Below are 21,190 nucleotides of genomic sequence, written 5' to 3'. Positions count from 1 at the left end.
TTGGGGTTCAAATTTAAAACTAGAGAAATTATAAGGTTTAGTTTGAAACCATATTTAAGTATAGGATTTAAAATATAGTTTAACACGGGTCCCCACCACCCACAATATATATATTATGCTACAAATGTGCAATGATGCAAAGTACAAATTTTTCATAAATGTGCAATGATGCAGAGTACAAAATTCTCATTATGGTATAAATGTGCAACGATGCAAAGTACAAATTTTTCACAAATGTGCAATGATGAGAGTACAAAATTCTCATTGTGGTACAAATGTGCAATGATGCAGTACAAATTTTTCACAAATGTGCAATGATGCAGAGTACAAAATTCTCTCTACCACCATAAGACATCCTCAGTGCTCAATTAAACACATACACATTTTTTTACTTCTAAACTCAACTCAACAATATTTCATCCAACGTTCTTGAGCTTTATTCCCGTGATTATTCACCTAATTTTTTTTTTTGTTGATATGATTCACCTAACCTTCTATACCAGTGTGGCCGATACCGTACCGGTACCGGCCGGTTCATACCGTACCGGCCAGTGCACCGGTACCGGTACACTTCTATATTGTATCGGAAAAAATACCGGCTGTACCGGCCGCGTATCGGCCATACCGGCCAATTTCGGGCAATACCGGCCGGTACCGGGCGTACCTGCCGATATAGAAAAAAGCTTTTTTTTTTTTTTTTTTTTTTAGTTTTGTAATTTTTGAATTTTTGTAAAGGCATAATGGTAACTTATTTACATTAACTTCTTAGTATTATTTGTTTTCTTAGTATGCAATGAACAACTAAGCTTTCTATTTTTTATATTGTGTTTTTTTTTTCTTTTATTTGATACTAAAGTCTAAAATTATGAATAATTTGTTCTGAATTGAGGTAATGTTTTATAATAAACTTTTATATTTACTATAATATAAGTGAAATATTATATGTTTATAAATGTGGTTCTAGAGATTTTGGTGTGTGTGTGTGTGTATATATAAAATAGCGGTAAACCCGAAACGGTACACCGGTATTGACCGGTATCCGAAATATATCGTACCTGTGGCCAAACCGGTACAGCCTCCGGTACGGTATTGACTTCCTTGTTCTATACCTACATTTTAGTATCAAACAACTAACTGCATGCGCATAGCTTAACTAGTAAGTTCGAAGCCTAGTAATATTGGTAAATATTTTAGGGGCTAATTAATAACCAAACCATAAGCACCTTTACATGATTATCAAAAAAAATAAGCACCTTTACATTAATGTCGTCCAAATCAAGTTCGGTATGCTTGTATTTGCTGCTTCTACTGCTTGTATCAGGCACTAGAACTGCAGTCTCACACTGGATTGTTAAGACTCTTCCTGGCTTCCCTGGTGAATTGCCCTTTAAACTTGAAACCGGGTATGCACTATTAGTTTCTGCAGTTAAGACTATATATCTTAATTTATTTTCTAAAGATTTTATAGAGAACAGGTTAATTGATTGGTGATGGTGTTGATGGGAATTCGTATATAGATACATTAGTGTTGGTGAAGGGGAATTCTTCTACTATTTCGTCGAGTCGGAAGGGAACCCCAGAGCTGATCCTCTCTTGCTCTACATCAACGGAGGCCCTGGTTGTTCTGCTTTGAATGGATTTTTGTACCAGATTGGTATGACTTCTTCCTCCTTTTTCTCTTTGCATCTAAATAACCCTACACTAATTTCATACTTTATTGTAGTGACTACACTGACTAGTGAGTGAATTTTCAGTAAATTACATGTGCCAAGAATCCAGAAAGATTCTTGAAGAAATCACACGTAACGTAATAAGGAATGCATAATATATATATATATATATATATATATATATAAAACTGAAACTCCCACCATTTTTAACAGTACAATATTATAAAAAAAAAAACAAAAAAACAAAAAAGAAAACCTAATAAAACTTTTCTAATCCCGATGCTCTGCCTTTCCCTTTCATGATACTCTGCTTTCTCTTCTCTACCTTCCTCTACCAGCTTCTCCTCGATCAGACCCACGGCAAACTCTCATTCTTCTCAAGCTTCCTAAGAACCCCAGGTCCAAAAATTCCCACCACAGACCCAATTTTCGTGTTCTAGCTTCTGCAAACCCAAATGGGTCTGATGGGTTTTCATGGCTGAGTCTGACTCGGGCAGTCCGGCGTGGCTCGAAACTCGGCGAGTCAGGGAAGAAAGAAACTCTCAGCCAGCTCCTCCTCGATCAGACCCACGGCAAACTCTCATCCTTCTCAAGCTTCCTAAGACCCCCAGGTCCAAAAATTCCCACCACAGACCCAATTTTCGTGTTCTAGCTTCTGCAAACCCAAATGGGTCTGATGGGTTTTCATGGCTGAGTCTGATTCGGTCAGTCCGGCGTGGCTCGGAGCGGTTATGGTCGAAACTCGGTGAGTCAGGGAAGAAGGAAACTGGGTTTGCTTGGAAGATGCCAACGTGAAGGTGGGTGAGTTTGTGGGGCGAGCTAAGGAAGGGGTCAGTAAAGGTCGGGGTGAGTTGGAACGGTTTAGGACTGAGTTACTGCCTGAATTTGTGAGTTGGAATCGATGGGAGCGTAGGAAGGTAATTCTGCACTTTGAGACCCTTTTGTTTTAATTTTTGTTTGGTAGATAAGAAATTGCAGGAAAAGGATAGAATATGGACAAGTTTAAGTATTTTCTTCTGAACTGTTGGTGTATTGTTATTAGCTGGTTGTTAGTGTACACACTAGTACAGATAAGGACAGCTTATACGAAGCGTTGGTTTGGATAGAGCTTATTTTACTAAAAATTAAAAATTAAAAATATTGTAATAAAATAATTTTTAAATGTGTGAATAATGCCGAGTGATTCATTTTTAATTTTTTTTTTTGAATAAAGTGGTTGTGAGTCTCGTGAATAGTGCATGAACAATGCATGAACAGTGTACTTTGTCACCTAAAAACTGAAACGCGTGCATAAAAAAAAAAAAAAGAACAAAACGCAAAACGTCAGACGCAAAATTCCTAACGCTATCCAAACGCTTATGAAATTGGTGGAAATGGAAAATTTTGAGCTATATAAAACCGAACTCAATTTTTCACGTCAGTACGATATTTAAATAAAATTATCATTTTATTTAAATAAAATTATTTTTGTTTAATTCAAACTTAACGAGGAATGAAACTCTATTTCTCTAATAAGTCTAATTTAAACTCAAACTCATCATTATCATTTTTTTTTAAAACAAAATTATTTTTGCTCAATCCAAACTTAACAAGGAGTGAAACTCAAACTCTCTAACAAGTCCAACTTAAACTTAAACATTGATAATTTATCTCCAAATTTGAAAGGTTAATCATGAACACTATAAAAGTAAAGCAAACTCCAATATTTTTTTTTAAAGCCGAGTAGAGTTATGAGCTCTTCTTATGTTATTTTATTCTCCTCTATTTTGTTAAAAAAAAAATATTTTATGGTTTTTCATGTATTTTTAGAAAGGTAATATTTGTACATGAACCACAAACTCTCTTTAGGCGTTTATTTCGAATGTAACCAATTTTTTTCTTATATTTCTCTATTGTTTAGTCATATATATTTTGTTTTGTTTTAATAATTTCTAAGCAGTGAATCATTTGATTCTTTAATATTTTTTGATCTTTCAAAAATTTTAATATTTGAATTTTTGAGTTATTTTTTGCAGTGTTTGAAATTGTCTGATAAATTTTTTTATAATTCATTGCACATTCAAGCAATAACTTCTTCATCAAATTGTAATACAAATTGAAGTCATACAAGAGCAAATCATGCAATGGTGTAATTTCTTAATTTTTTATAAAATTATTTTAGTTTATCTTACAAATAGTTAGGTTGTCATGCATAGTACGAGTTTGCGAGTAGTAAATAGAATAAATAAATAGCAAAAATAAAAGAACAAAAAAAAGACTTGTTTATAATAAAAAAAATTACTTTTTTTTTTACCTTTATTTTATACCAACACAAATTTCTTCAAATTTGATAAGAATTACATATAAGGAAATATCGAGTTCTTATGAAGAAACATATATATTATTAAAGATTATAAAATAATGTGAAATAAATTAGTGAAATTATCTATGAATTTCTTAAAATTTTTGATAATTTAGTTTCTTGGAGTAAATTATATTAATAATTTTAATATACTTATAATGAGTCACGTGATAAAATAGATTAAAATACATACTTTAAGACACTTCGTGCAACTAGGGGTGTCCATGGAAATTGGCAACCCGCCCAACCCGTCCGATCCGTCGCCACTCGATCCGACGACTCCGACGATTGGACACTGGTTCTGACCTCACTAACTCGACCTTAGTGGGTCGATTGTCGGTTTTTAATTTCAATACCCATAAAACCCGACTCGAATCAAAGTCCATTCAAAATCCGGCCATTTTTTCTAGATTCTAGCCACTTTTTCCAGATTTCGGCCATTTTTTATTTCTAGATTTCGGCCATTTTTTCACTTAAATCCGTTGATTTCTTGCACAATAAACACCAGATCTGGTCGAACTAGTGATTTCTCATCATGATTTGGCAAAAATCTCGCCGGATCCGACGGGATCTCATCGAATCTTGGATGGATCTGGCAAGATCTCGCCGAATCTGGCGAGATCTTGCTGCGTTTCAAAGGATTCTGGTGATAATCAGGTTCACCCGAAACCAACCACTACCCGCTAGCAACCTGAACCGACGAATCTATTACTATTACGAGTTGGTTGCGGGTTGGGCAAAAACCTGACCCGCCCCGATCCATGGACAGCCCTAAGTGCAACTAACTTATAAGACCCAAAATTAATTTATTATTAAAAAAAAATTTTATTGTACATTATTGAAATTTTATAAAAATATATATAATGAAATATTTTTAGAAATTCTTGGGATTTGACAATAGAATTCCTCTTATAGCAACTATGGCAACAGTATTTTTTTTTTTTCTTCTTCTTCTTCTTCTTCAGTGAAGATGGCAACATTCAATGTACTAGAGTAAAAAAGTCAATATCATACCATATCGGCTAATATGGCCAGTATTTTTCCTAATGGAGCTTAAAACGGTACAAATGCCGGTCATACCAGGTTGTTCTAGCTATACCGGACGAAATATCATATTTCGGCCAGAAAAAACATACCGGACTGAAATAGATCAACACTTATAGATTAAAAAAAAAAGTTCCAGATCTAATGAAAAAGATAATGTCTCTCACTTTGCTACCACTGTCATTGTCAGAATGTCACCACCACATTGCCGGAGTTCCATTTCGCCAATCTCCTCCCTCTTCGTTAAGACCCAGAAGGCCAGAAACCTCTTTCTTTAGTTTTGTTCAAGTTTGGCTTTTAAGTTTCCTTTGGTTTTGTCTTCTATGCTTGACCCAACGTTACTTCTTCCAAAGTTTCAAGTTCCAACTTCAGATTTTGAATAAAATATTTTATATTTTGCTTTATTGTTTTGTTGTTTTGTGTGTCTGACACCCACTAGCATGAAGATCAATTCAAACTTCACCCTTTTTTAAAAAAAGAAAAAAGAAAAAAACTTTTTTTTTTTTTAAACTTCAACTATGGTACACGTACTACACAGTGCACCAAAATAATATTAATGTCTAATGGATTTATAATTTTAATAATAATAAATATATATAATCTACTACCATGTGTCATCTAAAAAATGTTTGTATCATTAATATAAATTTATAATGAATTTCAAAAAGTTAACTTTTTAACTAAAACTTAAAAAAAAAAATATTTAATAAATTGTGTGGGTTTTGACTTTTACCAATATGCGGGTGTATATAAAAATTTATATAATTAGTGATAATTTTAAAATGGTACATTAGTATTAATCGGTATTGAAATATTTCGTTTTTTTGACTAAACTAAAACGACTTTCGAATGGTATTAACTCCTTTGACTTGGAGTGCCTGCCTCTCATGACATAAGGAGACATAAAAAGGGGGAGATGGGAGAATAATAAAAATTAAAAAAAAAATTCCATTTATCAAAACCACGTTTAAGATAGAATTTTTATTATATTGTATATAATAAAAATATGATTTACTCATGAACTTATATAATATTTAATTTTATCCTAAATTTTTTGGTGATAAATGATGATAGCTAAATGATTGATAGGTCATAGGTCTTTAACCTTTTTTTAAATAGAGTTATATGGTGTCCACTTCTAATGATAATTCTTTATTATTATACCAAGACACCAATCAGTTATCGGTGTAGGCCGAAGTTGAATCCCAAATCTCTTATTCAAGATAATAATAAAAAAAAAAACTTTAACGATTAAGCTAACTAGAACCCACGAATAGATCTTTAACTTCATGTCTCATTTAATGACTTTTGGTGTCCCGATAAATTGTGGTGCTTCCATCACCCCATTTAAATGTTGCCAAAAATTTTCGAAGTTAGTTTATATAACCCAGGAGCTAGGTTAAGACCCCTTAAATCATGATTTTCAGACCCAGACCGTTTAATGAACCATAAAAATGAGAGGTTCAAGGTTTTTGAGGTCGGACTGAGGTTGAATCGTAATTATGTCAGGATTAATTTAAAATATTAAATTAGTACAAATATTAAAAAAATTAACTAAAATAGTGCAATTAAATATAGAGATCTATTATTCCTTTATAGAAAAAAAGAGATCTATCTCTCAAATGTATTTTCTATATCATAACTTTTAGAAATATCAAATTCTAGTTGTAGGGGTATTGGGCCCAGTAATCTATAATGGACGGCCCAACAAGGTCTTTTGGGCTAGAAACCCAAATCCGAAAACATCAAAATGATCGTGGAGTATTTAAGTGTCCCATACCGTCCGAGGAGTAGATTTGTCCTCGGAATGTTAAGCCGAGGATACACAGTATACGTGGAGGACAGTAGAAAGAGCGGTGGAATGTCTAAAGTAAAGCTGCTACCACCGCCCATATATTAAAGCAGTAATTGATACGCTGACAAGATAGATGGAAGGATGGGACTGAGCATGAGCTTGGAACTTGGTCCCAAATCCCAGCGGACTTTAGGGAAGAATGGATGGGACAAGTATCCAAAAATCGTATTGTCGCAGCCATAAAGTGGAAGATGATGAAGAGAAGAGGAGGAGTATAAATAGGAGGGAAGGCATACGAAGCAAGGAGAGGCTTTTTGAGAAAGAAAAAGTATATGATAATCAATATTTGTATCCAAACTTGAGAAATACTATTAGAAATTATCCTCGGAAACAGTCCGAGGAGGAATTCTCAATCTTACTTTTTGCAAACAATTCTTTGTTTTGTTCCATTGGGCCCAAAGCCCGTTCTTCTTGTGATTGTCTAAGCCATCCTTGAAATCTAAATTACAAACCCATCCTCTACAAATTCATTGTGAAGAAAGGCCTTTCAAGCCCATTTTCCTCCCAGTCGTGGTTTGGGAATTTGAATTGTGTCCTTACAATTGGCGCCGTCTGTGGGAATTTAGTCTTTAAGGAAGTTTAGGACATCATGGTAGGATCGTGACCACAACGCAATGCGGAGTCCGTGGGCTCTCGCCGTGAGGATCACTCCTTGCATCCCGATCATGGAGAGAACCGAGAGGGAAGTGTACATACTACACATACCATCGAAGTGCAAGTCATTCGCAAGGAGGAAGCGAGCTCCTTATGAAAGAAATGCCGTGGCCATGCAAGGAGATTGACGGCCTAAAGAGGAGATTGCGCCACGAAAGGCGAAGGAGAACTCCTCCGGTCTCGACCCCTCTTCTCGGAAGGATCCGAGGATGACAATTACGGGCGGAGATCCGTAACTCCCCTGTGTGAATATGTCTCTTCCGAGGAAGACAATCCGCATGGGAGGCGTGGCAGAGACTACCCCCTGGGGCTTAGGAAATGACGCAATGGGAAGAGCGTTACACCAAATCTCCGGTGTCACCCTTCGCGCAGATTGGAAGAAAGGAGGTTACCTCGGCGCTTCACACAACCGGCCTTCACTATTTACAATGGTCGAACGGATCCCGTGGAGCACGTAAGCCATTTGGGCCGAGAATGGCGGTGCATTCCAGAATGAAACTTTGTTATGCAAGATTTTTCCTTCTAGCCTAGGGCCCGTAGCCATGAGATGGTTTGACGGCTTAAGGGCAGGCTCCATTGATTCTTTCAAAGAGCTTACTAGTGGCATTTGGTTCTCGCTTCATCACGTGCGTAGAGTTCCTCATCCATTGGATTCTTTATTATCCATGGCCATGAGGGAAGGGGAAACCCCCGAAAACATATTCGGACCGGTATTGGGAAATGTTCAACGAAATTGACGGAGACTTTGACGATGTAGCAATAAGGACCTTCAAGGTCGGCCTACCAACGGAGCATGACTTGAGGAAATCCTTAACGAAGAAACTCGTCGAAGCGTACGTCGACCGATGGATCGCATCGACGAGTACAAAAGGGTCGAGGAAGATCGGCAGTGGAAAAGGCAAGGCGAAGGTTATCCCACAAGAAAGGAGGGATTTCGTGTTCCACCGATACAACAACAATAGGCCTACGCGGGATTTTTCCAGTGCCGGTCACATACCCCCACAGTGGTCAACACCGTCTTCAGGAGCCGGTGCAGAACTCGTTGGAGAAAATAAGGCATGAGCCTTTTTTCAAATGGCCGAATAAAATGGCAGGGGACCCTTTGAGACGCAACCAAAATCTCCACCGCCATTATCACTGCGAGAGAGGTCATACCACCGAGGACCGTCGCACTTTGTGGAATCATCTGGAACAATTGGTTAAAGAGGGAAAGCCGAAGCAAGCCGTACCAACCCAACGGGCGAGGAAACCAATCGGGAGTGGCAAACCACGACGGTCCTTCATCCGTACCTCCTCTAGGTACTATCAATGTCATTTTTGCAGCACATAGGACCGGCTCGCTCCTTTCGTGGTAATGTCAGTGCTCGAACATTGGCCGAGGAGTCACGGGATCAGCCAAGAGGATTAAGGCAAGTATCCCGCTGCCAATTCCTAAGTTTCTCGAAGAGGACAAGATGGGGACCATCCAGCCTCATGATGATGCCTTAGTGGTAACCCTCGAATAGGGAACTATGATGTAAAGAGGGTAATGGTTGATCAAGGTAGGTGCGTATATCATGTACCCCGACCTATTTAGAGGCTTGAAGTTAAAAGTTGAAGATCTTATGCCATATGACTCACCCTTGATAAGCTTCGAAGGGAGAGTCAAGCCGTTCCAAAGGACAGATTAGACCGCTCGTGCAATCGTGTCCAGAGGTGGTAGACGTAGATTTCATCGTGGTCGATGCTTATTCTCCCTATACGGCTATTGTGGCGAGACCTTGGCTGCATGCGTTAGGGGCTGTTTCCTCAACCTTGCATGTCAAAATCAAATTTCATTCTGGAGACCAGGTGGTGGAGTTACTTGGGAGTCGGCTCCGTGGCTCGACAACGTGTGTCACGGCCGCAATTCGCGTCGACCGAACCGTACTCCCGTCCTCGGCTAACGGTGAAGCATAGCAATCAAAGTCTCTTCCCATAGCCGAGGTGGATGAAGCAAGTATGTGAAGAATTGGAGAAAATTATCATAGACAATGATCCCCGAAAAGTTCTTCCAAAGTTGGAATTCAATTGCCACAGGAAGAGAAGAGGCAGCTGATTTTATTTTTAAAGAAAAATATGGATGTGTTCGCTTGGAACGCGTATGAGGCCCCCGGGGTTGATCCGAACTTCATATGTCATCATTTAAGGGTCAATCCAACCGTAGTGCCGAGGAGGCAACCACCTCGAGGTCCTCAAAAGAACATTCCGAAGCCGTAAAAGAGGAAGTGCTCAAACTCAAAGCGGCAGGGGCTATCAAAGAAGTTTTATCCCGAATGGTTAGCCCGTACGTGGTGGTGAAAAAGAAGAATGGGAAGTGGAGAGTTTGTGTAGACTTCACATTTAAACAAAGCTTGCCCAAAGGACTCATTCCCGATGCCTCGGATTGATCAATTGGTTGACGCTACCGTTGGACATCCTCGGATGAGTTTTCTTGATGCTTTCCAAGGTTATCACCAGTATACCTTTAGCCGTTGAGGACCAAGAGAAGACCGCATTCGTCACTCCTACGGGAAATTATCATTATAAGGTAATGCCTTTTAGTTTGAAAAACGCAGTTAGGCTACCTACCAAAGGATGATGACGAGGATGTTTGAGGCACAATTTAGGAAAAACTATTGTGGTATACGTGGACGATATGGTGGTAAAGAGTAAAGAATTTTCGCACATCCGGAAGATCCGAGCAACACTTTTCGAAGCAAGAGAGTATAAAATTGCGGCTCAATGCCTCTAAATGCTCTTTCGGTGTGGGGTCGGGCAAGTTTCTAGGATATATGGTGACTCACCGGAATTGAAGTGAATCCCGCTCAAAGTTAAGGCAATAAAATTTTACACCCACCTCGGAATCCTAAAGAAGTGCAAAGGCTAACAGTATGACCGTCGCTCTCAACTGATTTATATCTCGGTCCGCTTACGTATGCAGGCCTTTCTTTCAATTATTAAATAAATGGAAGGGTTTTGAATGGACCGAGGAGTGCGCAAAGAGCTTTCCAACAGCTAAAAGAATATCTCTCGCGACCACCGCCATGTCTCGGCCGCAGGTTGATGAGATTCTCGTTTGCATATATTGTGGTGGCTAACCATGCCGTTAGTTTGGTTCTTATCCGAGATGACAATAACATCCGAGACCGGTTTATTATGTAAGCAAATCTCTCGCATGAGGCCGAGCTGAGTTATTTGCCACTAGAGAAAGCTATCTTGGCGGTGGTACATGCTACACGAAGACTTCCCCATTACTCTTCCCATACGGTTGTTGTTCTTACACAACTCCCTCTTAAATCAATTCTGCGAAGTGCATTATATGGGAAGAATTGCCAAATGGGGAACCTCAGTTCTAGAGCTTTCGATATCAAGTATATGCCCCGCACCTCTATAAAGGGACAGTCATCGCGGACCTTGTGGCGGAATTTGCCGAGCCTTCGTTGGAAGACTATCAAGAAGGCATGGGTAAAAATCGCAGGCATGATTTCGTGTGAAGGGCCTCCATTATGGAAAGTCCATGTTGATGGAGCAAAGAAATCGTAGGGGATCGGTGTATCGACTAGTTTTGATATCCCCGCAGGGAATTACTTTTGAGAAATCTTTGAGATTGGGATTCTCGGCCACCAACAACGAAGCAGAGTATGAAGCCGTCCTCGCAGTGGATGAACATGGTTCATAAAATGGGAGGAAAGACGTGCAGATGTTCTCGGATTCACTATTGGTGGTAGGCCAAGTAGAAGGCAAGCTAGAAGCAAGGGATTCCGTATCGCGAGAATACCTAACCCAGTCGTATATGCAATCTAAATTTGAGTCTTTTCTACTATTGCATGTATCCGGATGTGGCAATACCCATGCCGACTCATTAGCCACGCCGCGACGTCCTCGGCAAAGTCTACCACGAGTTATCCTCGTTGAAGATCCGTTGAAACCCACCGGGACGGATGGTAACTCCACTCAAATTCTTCAAATTAGGACAGGCCTAGTTGGATGGATCAAATAGTAACATTTCTCGAAATGACATCCCGCCCGGAGCAAAAGCTGGCTGCGATAAAGTTCGCAGGAAAGCCACTCGTTTCTGGTTATCCGAGGACCAAAAATTGTACAAACGTTCCTTTTCGGGACCATATTTGCTATGCATACACCCCGAGGCAACGGAGCTACTTTTGGAAGAGTTACACGAAGGGATTTGCGGAAGTCACACAAAAGGAAGGTCTTTAGCTCACAGGGCCCTTACTCAGGGCTATTGGTGGCCAAATATGCAGAGAGAAGCGCAAGATTATGCAAAGAAATGTGACCAATGTCAAAGGTTCGCTCCAAATATACATCAACCAGGTGGAGTCCTGAATCCTCTATCTAGCCCATGGCCTTTTGCTCAATGGGGCTTGGACATTGTTGGACCCTTCCCCAAAGCAACGGGAAACAGATGGTGGCTTCTCGTGGGAACAGATTACTTCACCAAATGGGTTGAAGCTGAGCCATTATCAAACATCAGATTACTTCAGATTTTCAATTCCGACTAACAAAAGAGAGCTTTCATGACACTATAAGCAGATATAAATTATTAAAACTTGTATACAAAAGTTTCAAAAAAAATTTTAATATATATTTTTTGTTAGAATTTTATCTAAATGTAATTTTCTATTTTTCCCCCCCAATTTAATTGTTTATTTTCAATGATATTCTAGAAAATTTTCATTTAAACTTTCATGTTCACTCGTAGGCCCATTAAAATTCAATATCGCTGATTACACTGGGGGCTTACCAACACTGATATATGAACCAAACACATGGACCAAGGTACGCAGTTTAGTACTTCTGCGATTTCTCATTAATTTCCATTATTCTAGACACATTTTCCTTCGAATTTTGCTTAAAGTGATAATCATAATGCTTTTGCAGACAGCCAATGTGTTATTTTTAGATGCGCCTGTGGGTGGTGGCTTCTCCTATGCAACAATCTCGGAAGCTTGGAGCGCATCTGACACAAAAGTAGCTGCACAAGCCTATGAGTTTCTGAGAAATGTGAGTATAATTGATGGTGAGAGCCAATTAAAATGCCTAATTGTTACATTTAATTAGATATAATGGCTTTGTTAGAACCATTGTTAAATGATCATGGAGAGAGGGATGGGGTGTAGCCAACGATAATGCCTTGAACCAAGGGCATAGCCAGGATTTTTCACTTGGGGAGCCGATACATGTTTGTACGTTAGTCATAACTCATATATTTATGTGTACGTATGTGTGAGATAGATAGAGTTAAAAGATATAAAGAAATGAAGCTTAATGACTAAGAATGAAACCAAAAAAATCACTAGTTTAAGCAAAACAATAAATTTTTAGCGACTTTCACATTTGAACATGCACAAACATAGTGCACTTTTGTTTACTTAAAAAATAAAAAAAGTATCTTGGCAACTTTGTTTTTTGTTTTTTTGGTTTGAGTAAACGTGTGTTTTGTTGGGTGAAGTCTACTCAAGAAACTAAAATATTGTAATTGTAAAAATGGTCATATTTCAAAATGAATGCTATAAAGAAATTAACATTGTATGATGCATAAGACCCACAACAAAATAAAATATATGACAATTGCTCTAGTCACTTGCTGAACCAAAGGCTAATGACTGAAGGGTAACTAATACTTTTACTTTGTTTTAGTCATTTTGTATGTCACAATTTGCTAGACAACCCCACTTAGCTAATTATTTTCATTACTTCTTTACACTTTCTTTAATCCTAATAGTTCCATGCTCTAGATAGATCCAATCATCAAACAATAAAATTGAGACATACTTATGGTATCAAATATTTCTTATCACTAGTGCTAATGTGTCATTCTATGTAGTTTTGAGAGATAATTGTCTTAGCCCTTTGATCGATCATACAACCACAACATATTTCAAAGGGGAAACCACTAAAACTAACATTAGACTAGGTATGTGAATTTTTTGGGGGGGGCCAATTAATACATATGCAAGGGCCAACTTATTTTTATATAGTATTATATAGGGGTTTCAAAAGCTTTAGGGGGCCATAGCCCTCCCCCCCCCCCCCCCCAATCTTATGTGTGCCTCCGCCCCTGCCTTGAACACAATTTAGTCTATCTCGAACTCTTTTAGGGTGTGTTTGGTAGAGTGAATTTTAGGTAAGATGGAAAAAAAGGAGAAAAAATGAGGAGAAAATACTTTTTGGAGAGTGTTTGATTGGGAGAGGGAAAGAGGAAAATGATGGCAGGTGTGGGGAGTAAAAGAAGCCTGAACAATTATTTGGGCCTTGGAATTTGTTGATGGGTGTCAGTCCGCTTTTGACCAAAAGCCTTTAGAACTACAAGTCGGCCCACAGAGTGAAAGTTCGAGGATTCGTCCGAGGACGAATCTCTCCTCGGACAGGCTCGCAACGACCCTGGGATTCGCCAAAAAGATCAATGCAGAGTTCTGGAAAAAACTGTTGGTTAAGAGGGGGATCCAAGTACCCTCTAGACGCAACGGTGTGAGAGAAATATCTCAGAAAAAGGTTGCTACCTCCACATTAAAGATCCTGCACCTACTTCCCTAGCCGCATTAATGGGGAAGTGACCCCTGAACAGTAGAATCCCACCTTCCTGCCATTATTTAAGGACTCTAGGAAGGTGGTGGAGAGGGGGAGAGAAGATTTGGGTGAAACCGTGGAGAAGGGGGAAAAAGGAGTATTTAAGAAGAGAAGAGAGTAAAGAAAAAGAAGAAGGAGAAGGGAAGAAATTAGAACTGTAATCTTTGGAAGAAAAAGAGAAATAATACATAGATCGTCCTCGGCTTACGTCTGAGGAGGTTCCTTTGTCTCATTCGCTTATTACTTGCAAATATTGTAACACTTTAGCCTGTTTGTCAAGCTTCCAACACCCCTAAACCTAGATTTCAAATCCACACACTACAAATTTTATTGTTTAAGGCTTATTGGGCCTGAGCCCACGTTTGTTTTTGGGTCCAGGCGCAATTGTGCACTTACGATTGGCGCCGTCTGTGGGGATCTAGTGTGGGAGGAGCTGGAACACCATGGCAAGCTTAGGCTCACACCATGCAGAATCTCAGAGATCGCAACCTGAGGATCTTTTCCAGCGTCTTGAGCGCCGGAGGGATCGAGAGGGCAGCGTTCACACCGAATATCCTAGAGCGAGTCATACTCACGGTGGAGGCAGTACCACCCATGAAGATGGTGCCAAGGCCATGCAGAAGGAAATTAATCATCTTAAAAGGAAGCTACGCCGCGTCCGACGGAGGCGTTCGCCACCCTCATCGAATCCTTCTTCAGGGGAATCCCGGGGAAGTAGTTATAGTTCAAGGTCATGGTCGCCCCCCAGCAAAACATCCTCTTGTGAAGACGATGACCCATCAGGTCGTAGGCACAAAAAGCTCCCCTCCAGGGGCTTGGGGAACGATGCTATGAGCCGGGCGTTACATCAACTCTCCAAATCGCCATTCTCTCGTAGGATTGAGAATGGGAGACTCCCCAAGATGTTCACCCAGCCCACCTTCACCATCTATAATGGCCGGACTGATCCGGTGGAACATGTGAGTCACTTTAACCAGAGAATGGCGGTGCATTCTCACAATGAGACCCTGATGTGCAAAGTCTTTCCTTCTAGCTTGGGACCTGTTGCTATGAGGTGGTTTAACGGCCTTAAATCGGGGTCTGTAGGTTTGTTTGGGGAGCTTACGAAAGCATTCGCATCACAGTTTATTACATGCAGTAGAGTTCCTCGACCATTTGACTCACTGTTATCTATGGCCATAAGGGAGGGCGAGACGTTGAAAGCATACTCCGACCGGTATTGGGAGATGTTTAACGAGATAGATGGTGATTTTGACGAGGTGACGATCAATACCTTCAAAGTAGGCCTTCCTACTGACCATGACTTGAGGAAGTCTTTGACCAAAAAGCCCGTACGGAGTGTACGTCGCCTTATGGACCGTATCGATGAATGCAAAAGGGTCGAGGAAGACCAATAGCAGGGAAAGGGTAAGGCGAAGGTTATCCCGCAGGAGAGAAGGGATTTCAGGTCGGACAGATATCACAACAACAAACCGAGAAGAGATTACGCCGGGCAGTCTGGCTCGGCAGCACCTCAGACTGTTAATACTGTATTTTGAGAACCAGTACATCAGCTACTGGAGAAAGTCCGTAAGGAGCCCTACTTTAGATGGCCTAGTAAGATGGCGGGGGACCCTGCGAAGAGGAATCAGAATCTCTTTTGTCAGTACCATCAGGACGTGGGTCATACCACCGAGAGTTGTCGGACCCTCTGGAACCACTTGGAACAGCTTGTCAGTGAAGGAAAATTAAAGCAGCACCTCTACCAACCTAACGGGCAGGGCAGTCAGTCCGGCTCGAATAATCAGAAGAATAATTCATCTCGGCTGCCCTTGAGAACGATCAATGTTATTTTTGCCGCGCCTGGTAGGACTGGTTCGTGTCCCACCAAGGTGATGGCGGTTTCGCACTCCCAGTCCGATGAAGCGGGCCCCAAGCTGAAGAGGTTAAAGGCGAATGTCCCCGTCTTGGGATTTTCAGAGGAGGATAAGGTTGGGACCATCCAACCCCATGATGATGCCTTAGTGGTCACTCTGAGGATTGGGAATTATGATGTAAAGAGGGTGATGATCGATCAAGGCAGCGGCGCGGATATCATGTATCCTGATTTATTCAAGGGGCTAAGGCTGAAACTGGAGGATCTCACTCCTTACGACTCGCCACTCATAAGCTTTGAAGGTAAAGCTGTCGTACCAAAGGGACATATTTTTTTGCCCGTGCAATCCGGCTCGGAGACGGTTGAGGTGGATTTCATTGTGGTCGATGCATACTCCCCATACACAGCCATCCTTGCCAGGCCATGACTGCACGCTTTGGGTGCTGTCTCCTCCACCTTGCATGTTAAGGTTAAGTTCCCTTCGGGGGAATACATTGAAGAAATTCTTGGCAGCCAATCAATGGCTAGGCAATGCATATCGGTTGCAGTACTGCATCAGGTCGAAGCAGAGTCCTCGGCCTCGGTTGTGAAGGACTTATAGCAATTAACGACTCTGGATGCGCCTGACGCGGTGATAGCAGAGGAAGCCCTATGCGAAGACTTGGAGAAGTTTCTGATAGCAGATGATCCTGAAAGGTTTTTTCAAGTAGGCGTGCGTTTGCCATACCAGGAGAAGATGGAGTTGTTGGAGTTTCTGAAAGACAACATTGATGTTTTTGCGTGGGATCCCTACGAGGCTCCGGGGTTAGACCCAAGCTTTATTTGTCATCATTTCAATGTCAACCCTGCCATTGTTTCTAGAAGGCAACTGCTTCGGCGTTCTTCGAAGGAGCACTCCGAGGCTGTCAAAAAGGAAATGCTCAAGCTCAAGAGGGCTGGGGCTATTAAAGAAGTTTTCTACCCAGAATGGTTGGCGCATACGGTCGTGGTGAAAAAGAAGAGCAGAAGTTGGAGAGTATGCGTGGACTTCACGGATTTAAATAAAGCCTGCCTAAAGGATTCATTCCTGATGCCACGCATCGATCAGCTGGTGGATGCCACGGTCGGGCATCCTCGGATGAGCTTTTTGGATGCCTTCTAGGGTTATCACCAAATTCCACTAGCGGCAGAGGATCAGGAGAAAACTGCCTTCATTACTCCAACAGGGAATTATCACTATAAAGTGATGCCGTTCGGATTGAAGAATGCTAGGGCTACTTATTAAAGGATGATGACCAGAATGTTTGAATTGCAGCTTGGAAAGACTATTGAGATATACGTGGATGACATGGTGGTTAAGAGTAAGATGATATCTACGCACGTGAAAGATTTGGACGACACTTTTCAGGTACTTAGAAAGTACAAGTTGCGTCTTAATGCCTCGAAGTGTTCTTTCAGGGTGGGTCTGGGAAGTTCCTGGGTTACATGGTTACTCATAGAGGAATAGAGGTGAATCCGGCACAAGTCAGAGCTATTCAAACCTTACAGCCACCTCGGAATCCAAAGAAAGTTTAGAAATTGACTGGAATGATCGCTGCTCTCAGCAGGTTCATCTCTCGGTCAGCTGACAGATGCAGGCCTTTCTTCCAACTGTTGAACAAGTGGAAGGGGTTCCAATGGTCCGAGGAGTGCGTTGTAGCTTTCCAACAACTTAAGGAATATCTTTCCCGGCCACCCATTATGTCTCGGCCTGAGGTGGATGAAGTCCTGTTTGCATACCTGGCGGTGGCCGTCCATGCGGTCAGCCTGGTACTTATAAGGGACGACGGTGGGGTGCAAAGATCGGTCTACTACGTCAGTAAATCCTTGAATGAAGCCGAGGGGGGTTACCTACTTTTGGAGAAAGCGCTTCTAGCCGTAGTCCATGCCACGCGGAAGCTTCCCCACTATTTCCAGTCCCACACCATTGTAGTTCTGACCCAACTGCCTCTCAAGTCAGTGTTGCGCAGCGCAGACTACTCTGGAAGGGTGGCTGAATGGGGAACTATTTTAGGAGCCTTTGATATCAAGTACATGCCGCGCACCTCGGTAAAGGGCCAGGTTCTCGCAGATTTGCTGGTAGAGTTTGCCGAACCATTGTTAGAAGAAACTGTGAAGGAATCACACATGGATGAAAAATTAGTTGGCACGATCACAGACATAGGACCTCCGACGTCGAAAGTGTCTGTTGATGGGGCAGCTAACCAGAGGGGGTCTGGTGTTGGACTTATTTTGGTGTCTCCTGAGGGGATTGTCTTCGAAAAATCTTTGAGATTGGCGTTCTCAGCTACTAATAACGAGGCCGAGTACGAAGCAGTCCTGGTCGGCATGAGCATGGTACATAGGATGGGCGGAAAGGGAGTTCATATGATCTCGAATTCTCAGTTAGTGGTCGGCCTGGTGATAGGGACCATGGAGGCTAGGGATCCAAGAATGCAAGAATACTTGGCCTAGGTCAAGCATCTGCAATCTAAGTTTGATTCCTTGACCCTGTCTCACGTTTCTAGAGGTGGAAATACACATGCGGATTCTTTGGCTACCTTAGCAACATCCTCGGCTCAGTGTTTGCCCAGTGTTATCCTTGTCGAAGATTTGCTAAAGCCAGCTCTTACCACTGTTGGTGCAGCCCGTATCCATTTGATAAGGTCTGGACCTAGTTGGATCGATCCTATGATATCTTTTCTGAAAAACGACATTCTTCCCGAGGACAAGTCTGAAGCAGACAAGATCTGACGAAAGGCACCGCGTTTCTGGTTGTCCGAGGACTAGAAGCTGTATAAACGATCCTTCTCCGGACCATACCTATTATGCGTGCACCCCGAGTCAATGGAGGCACTTTTGGAAGAACTACATGAGGGAATTTGTGGAAGCCACACTGGGGGAAGGTCCCTAGCTCATAGGGCCCTGACTCAGGGATATTGGTGGCCCAATATGTAGAAGGAAGCTCAGGACTATGCAAGAAAGTGTGATCAATGCCAGAGGTTCGCTCTTAACATTCATCAGCCTGGGGGAGTCCTTAATCCTCTCTCCAGTCCTTGGCCCTTCGCTCAATGGGGATTGGACATAGTAGGGCCATTCCCGAGGGCTATAGGAAACAAAAGGTGCTGCTCGTGGGGATCGACTACTTCACTAAATGGGTCGAGGCTGAGCCCTTAGCAAATATTAGGGATGTCGATTCCAAGAAGTTTATCTGGAAGAACATCATCACCAGATTTGGGGTACCACGCACACTTATTTCGGACAATGGCGTTCAATTTGATAGCAGAGCTTTTAGGAAATATTGTGGTGACATGGGCATCATAAATAGATATTCCACTCCAGCTTATCCTTAGGGAAATGGCAAGCCGAGGCTGTTAATAAGGTCATAGTCAGTGGACTTAAGAAAAGGCTGGACGATGCGAAGGGCAGGTGGGTAGAAGAACTGCCACATGTTTTATGGACGTATCGAACGACGCCGCGTAGATCCACTGGAGAAACGCCATTCTCCATGACTTATGGCACCGAGGCGGTGATACCTTTAGAATCCGGTTTCCCCACGCTGAGGACGAGTTCTTTTAGTCCAGAAAACAACGACGGCCTCCTAGAGAAAGGCCTGGATTTAGTTGAGGAACGGCGAGAGGCAACTATGGTCCAAATGGCTTATTACCAGCAGAAGCTTAAACGAGGGTATGATGCCCATGTAAAGTTAAGGCCACTTGCGCCTGGGGATTTGGTGCTGAGAAAAGTTGTGGGTACTGCTAAGAACCCAGCTTGGGGTAAGCTGGGACCAAACTGAGAATGACCATATCGCATTGTTTTTGTAGCAGGCATAGGGTCATATCGACTAGCTGATCTAGATGAAAAGGTTGTACAACGCCCATGGAATGTAAACAACCTTAGAAGGTATTATTATTCATAAAAGGTGCTTTTGTTCTTCGTGGTCTAAATTATGAATTTATATGGGCTTATAAATTACTATTATTGAGTATCAAACAGAAACTTGGTTAAGTATGGTCCTCGGACCACATATCTTGTGGAAATTGATATCCTATCATTTGTTAAACAGAACCTTAGTTATGTCGGGTCCTCGGGCCTTCTACTTTGGGGAAATTAACATCTGAAGTTACTGTTTCTAAGTATCAAACAGAAACTTGGTAATGCATGGTCCTCGGACCACATACCTTGTGAAAATTGATATGTTCTTAAGTATCAAATAGAAACTTGGTAATGCATGGTCCTCGGACCACATACCTTGTGAAAATTGATATGTTCTTAAGTATCAAACAGAAACTTGGTAATGCATGGTCCTCGGACCACATACCTTGTGGAAATTGATATGTTCTTAAGTATCAAACAGAAACTTGGTAATGCATGGTCCTCGGACCACATACCTTGTGGAAATTGATATGTTCTTAAGTATCAAACAGCAACTTGGTAATGCATGGTCCTCGGACCACATACCTTGTGGAAATTGATATGTTCTTAAGTATCAAACAGAAATTTGGTAATGCATGGTCCTCGGACCACATACCTTGTGGAAATTGATATGTTCTTAAGTATCAAACAGAAACTTGGTAATGCATGGTCCTCGGACCACATACCTTGTGAAAATTGATATGTTCTTAAGTATCAAATAGAAACTTGGTTAAGTATGATCCTCAGACCACATACCTTGTGGAAATTGATATCCTATCATTTGTTAAACAGAACCATAGTTAAATAGAATCTTGAGTTATACATTTTTAAGTATCAAGCAGAAATTTGGCAAGGTAGGGACCTCGGACCCCACACTTTGCTAAAATTAACGTTTCAGGATACAAGTTTTAGTATCACATTGGTTGGCAAAGTGAGGCACTACTTACCATCTAAACCAAGTCTGTTTTTGTCAGGTTCTTGAACACTTTACTTTACAGATGTAGTAAAAAGTTAAGTTAGCCTGTTAGGCGTTCGTTATTGCTTCGTGCTTGCTATACTCCTAAGATGAAATTTGCGAGGTACAAGGCAAGTATGGGTATTGTTGTTTAAAGTTGTAATTGTTTAACTATTTAAAGTGGATTTAGTTGTTCCATTCATTCTTTCGTTGTGTGCTAATGAGAACTCCCATGGTAAACATAAAGATAAATAAGTACAAATCAAATGAAAATCAAACGAAATTGTCTTTCATTAATTGTTTTGATATATATTAC

The 21,190-nt window shown here is 41.1% G+C and overlaps 1 protein-coding gene across 1 annotated transcript in view; it reads left to right on the top strand.

Annotated features, from left to right (window-relative positions):
• The first annotated feature begins 379 nt into the window (after positions 1-379).
• LOC142638615 (serine carboxypeptidase-like 18) overlaps positions 380-21,190 on the top strand; it is a 34,372-nt gene continuing 13,561 nt past the window's right edge. The window contains exons 1-4 of the mRNA XM_075812661.1: positions 380-1,403; positions 1,518-1,654; positions 12,285-12,361; positions 12,464-12,586. Coding sequence (XP_075668776.1) covers positions 1,264-1,403; positions 1,518-1,654; positions 12,285-12,361; positions 12,464-12,586 — 477 coding nt within the window. The 5' untranslated portion in view covers positions 380-1,263. The remainder of the gene's footprint in view (positions 1,404-1,517; positions 1,655-12,284; positions 12,362-12,463; positions 12,587-21,190) is intronic.

Source organism: Castanea sativa, chromosome 6, assembly GCF_040712315.1.
Source record: "Castanea sativa cultivar Marrone di Chiusa Pesio chromosome 6, ASM4071231v1".
NCBI lineage: Eukaryota > Viridiplantae > Streptophyta > Magnoliopsida > Fagales > Fagaceae > Castanea > Castanea sativa.
The sequence above is the reverse complement of the archived record's forward strand: the minus strand, read 5'-3'. Positions and strand labels throughout refer to the sequence as shown.